Raw genomic sequence first — 3,905 nt, 5'->3', positions numbered from 1 at the left:
ATAGAAATTCTGGGTGGCGGGCGCGGTGATTCCTCCCTGGAGCCCTTTGCCATCATGTACTTTGTCTTCGACACATTCATGACTAATCCGATTCACCTGGCTTCACTATTTAGTCGGATGTACGTTTCCGCCATCGTCTCAAATTTACGAGCAATATATACTTCGCTATTGTGTTAATTTGTTGAAGATATAGTCTCCAAAAAAGATTGAGTACCAAAAAATTCAGTATCCAGTAGCCGAAATCAAAATATTATCACTATGCCCAATCGGACTATACCTCCCTACTTGATTGTTACTGATTGACAACAAATTCAGAAAATATACTTATCGGTACAACGCCACCTCTTCAACATCGTATTTTAAGTGCCCAAGTTGGCGACGATTGCTGTGGATTATTGCTGAAGTGGTTGAATTTGCGGTTTATAAGTACCATCTCAACGTATAAAATAGGTAAGCATCCTATGTCTCAGCAGTAGTTACCTGTTAGAATTGTAATAGTATCAATCAGTAATACAACATGCAGCTCCTATCCGCATTGCTCGTCCTGGGCCTTGCTGCCACGGCCACGTGTTACACTTGTAAGTCCACCGGCAACACCAACGTTACGGCCAATGGTGAGCAGACCCGGAACGGCCAGTTCCCGCATCACGTGCTCGTCGTATCCACCTTCTCCGAGGGCAAGCGCTACTGCAGTGGAGCCTTGGTGAGCCGGAAGCATGTCCTCACCGTGGCTCAGTGTGTGGAAGGATCCAGCAAAGTGGAAGTGACCTTGGGTGCCCAGTGCCTGTTGGCCGATACTTCAGATAACAAGTTCCGATACACGTTCACTGCTTTGGAACATTTCGTCAAGGACGGTTACAATAGTGAAACGTTCGAAAATGACGTGGCCGTCGTTAGGTTCGCCGATGAAAACGTTCGGCTGCCTCCGTGGATTAAGCCGGTAGCCCTACCAACGGTCGATGAGCAGTACGTTCACGATGAGGTGTACACCAGTGGATACGGTCTGTTGAACTACAAGACCACCAATGCTGCCGACTATCTGGAATTCACCACCTTGAGGGTGCTTAGCTACGACCAGTGCCAGCAGGAGTTCGAGTTTGTTACGCCAGAAACTGGACGATTCTGTGCCCAGCGTGACGAGGAGGAACCGAACTGTGTTAGTGACGTTGGTAGCCCACTGGTGTTCAAACAAGAGGGTTACAAACAGTACACCTTGCTGGGGCTGACTAGCTTCGGGCAGAAATTCGCTTGCGATTTCGGAAATGCTGGTGCCCTGCAGGAGGTTAGAGCTCATGTAGAGTGGGTGCAGTCTTTCCTGGAATAAGATTCATCCCTTAAGTATTTTTAATACTGATCGTTAATAAATTATTAAACGACATTTAATACTACAATTTGATTTTTTTTTCTTATTTATATACAATGTTCGTTCACCTTTGATTTTTTTCCAAATTACTCTTCTTGTTAAGAGTTCTTCTTCCTCTCTTCTTGATGTAACGTCTACTAAGGTAAAGCCTGCTTATCAGCTTAACTGTATTGTTATTATTATTTAATTTATTGGTACTTCCGCAGTCCTGAGACCTTCCTCCGCCAATGATCATTTTCACACGTCATTTCATTTCATTTATTTAGTTAACATCAAATTCATGATAATACTGAATCAACAATTTGCCGCCATAATACTCGATTTGCAACTGCAGTTCTCCAACGTCGGTCACGCCCAACATTCGCCAGATCACGCTCCACCTGGTCCGCCCATCGTGCTCTCTGCGAAGATCGTCCTTAGCACGCGTCGCTCGAAAACTCCGAGTGCTTGCAGGTCCTCCTCGAGCATCGTCCATGTCTCGTGTCCGTAGAGAATCACTGGTCTTATTAACGTCTTGTACATGCTTGATTGGGATGTGACTGGGATGATTTTGCTTCTGAATGTTGGCTTTGCAGTCTTTTGGGGCAATCGAAAACACTAGCCAACATTCCGAAGTCTTGAACATGGTACATTTGGTGCGGGGTGAATCTTTTTTGACCGCAGATTCTTCTGGAGCCCATAGTAGGCACGACTTCCACTGATGATACGCCTTCGTATTTCACGGCTCACGTTATTGTCAGCCGTTAGCAAGGAACCGAGGTAGACGAATTCTTCTACCACCTCGAAAGTATCCCCGTCTATAGTAATAGCAGTTTTTAGGATTCACAATATCTCCGCAAATACTAAACCGATTTTGATGAAAATTTTATGGTATAAGCTACATATAATGTACCAATACTGGTCCAAAAATCACCTGTTTTGGTGTACGCAGTCTCAAGTTATGAAACAAATTGTGTGACCAAATTTTGACCGTATCACCCTTACTGTAATGAATAGTATTTAATGTAGGTAGATATCCTATGCACACAACCATTAGGTTGCCACTACAGTCCTTTCTCCTTCCAAACTTCAAAAAATAACATTCATCACAAAAACACAAATAAACTGACTTTCAAAGACCATATCTGTTCGCTAACAAAACTACAAAAACAAAAAGACGATTTTGCTATCCCAACATCGACAACTTTACCAAAAAGTACAAATAACACAAATCCATTCACCAAAACATAACATATGACAATTCCGCCACAAAAAAAAAACAATTACGTTCACCACAAATAATAACATTTCGTTATTACCAAAACAGAAAGACAATTTTATCAATGCACCATCGGCCAAAAAGAACATTCTGTTCACAACATAATGGCAGTTCTACCATAAAAGAACAATTCCGTTCTCCACAAAAATAACAATTTGATATTACAACATCCTGAAAACCAAAAGGAAACAATTTCGGAATAACTCAAAAGAAATTACACGTTCCTTGGTCCTCGTCGCCACTTTTATATCCTTCAAAAGAAGAATATTAAAGATGTTGACAAGTCCAAGGCTTGTGCAGTCTCTGCTCTGTGGTCCAATGACCACCCGTATTTATACATACTACCTTAGGTAGACATAATGAAACATACCTAGACATTTAGGTATCGTAATGAATAGTATTTAATGTAGGTAGATATCCTATGCACACAACCATTAGGTAGACACTACAGTTCGGAGGCTTTCAGGTCGGCTCGCAAGCCCTACAGGAAAGCTCTCCGGTCTGCTGAACGATCCGGCTGGAAAAACCTTTGTACAAATGTTTCCAGCTTGAGTGAATTCAGTCGGTTAAACAAAATCCTTGCGAAATCTAAGGATTTCCGCGTGAACGAACTTTGTTTGCCAAATGGCGATCTGACTTCCTCTGATGAGGAAGTTCTGAATGCTTATTCAGCACACACTTCCCTGGATGTCTGGATATTACATCTTCCGATGAATCTGATGTCTTTACTTGTAGTTATAATTCTTTAGCTTTGGCTCGGAGTATTGTAACTATTGAATCGATTGAGTGGGCTCCTAATAGCTTTGCTCCTTTCAAATCTCCTGGGGCAGATGGGATTGATCCTATTTTGCTTTAGAAGGAATTTGATTATTTCAAACATGTTTTGAAAAAACTACTTGTTTGCAGTTTTGCTACAGGTTATATTCCCAAATCCTGACGGGATATTACTGTGATGTTTATTCCGAAAGTGGGTCGCGCGTCGTATGAACAAGCAAAGAGCTTCAGACCTATCAGTTTGACCTCTTTTCTTCTGAAATGCTTAGAACGCATTGTGGATCATCACATCCGTGATGTTCATCTGGCCAACGTGCCTCTTCATGTGAACCAACATGCCTACCAATCTGGTATGTCCACTGTGACTCTTTTACACAAGGTTGTGTACTATATCGAGAAAGCATTCGCTCAAAAGCAGTCTTGCCTGGGTGTTTTCTTAGATATCGAGGGTGCCTTTGACAACGCCATATGCCATATTGGAAGCCGCACGGAGTCATGGTATATCTCCAA

The 3,905-nt window shown here is 42.3% G+C and overlaps 1 protein-coding gene across 1 annotated transcript; it reads left to right on the top strand.

Annotated features, from left to right (window-relative positions):
- The first annotated feature begins 471 nt into the window (after positions 1 to 471).
- Positions 472 to 1,378, top strand: LOC109423401 (brachyurin-like). Its single transcript, XM_019698390.3, has one exon. The coding sequence runs from the start codon at positions 518 to 520 to the stop codon at positions 1,322 to 1,324; it is 807 nt and encodes a 268-aa protein (XP_019553935.3). The 5' UTR covers positions 472 to 517; the 3' UTR covers positions 1,325 to 1,378.
- The last annotated feature ends 2,527 nt before the right edge of the window (positions 1,379 to 3,905 follow it).

This window comes from Aedes albopictus, chromosome 2 (assembly GCF_035046485.1).
Source record: "Aedes albopictus strain Foshan chromosome 2, AalbF5, whole genome shotgun sequence".
NCBI lineage: Eukaryota > Metazoa > Arthropoda > Insecta > Diptera > Culicidae > Aedes > Aedes albopictus.
Note: the sequence above shows the minus strand (reverse complement) of the source record. Positions and strands in the feature narration are given on the sequence as shown.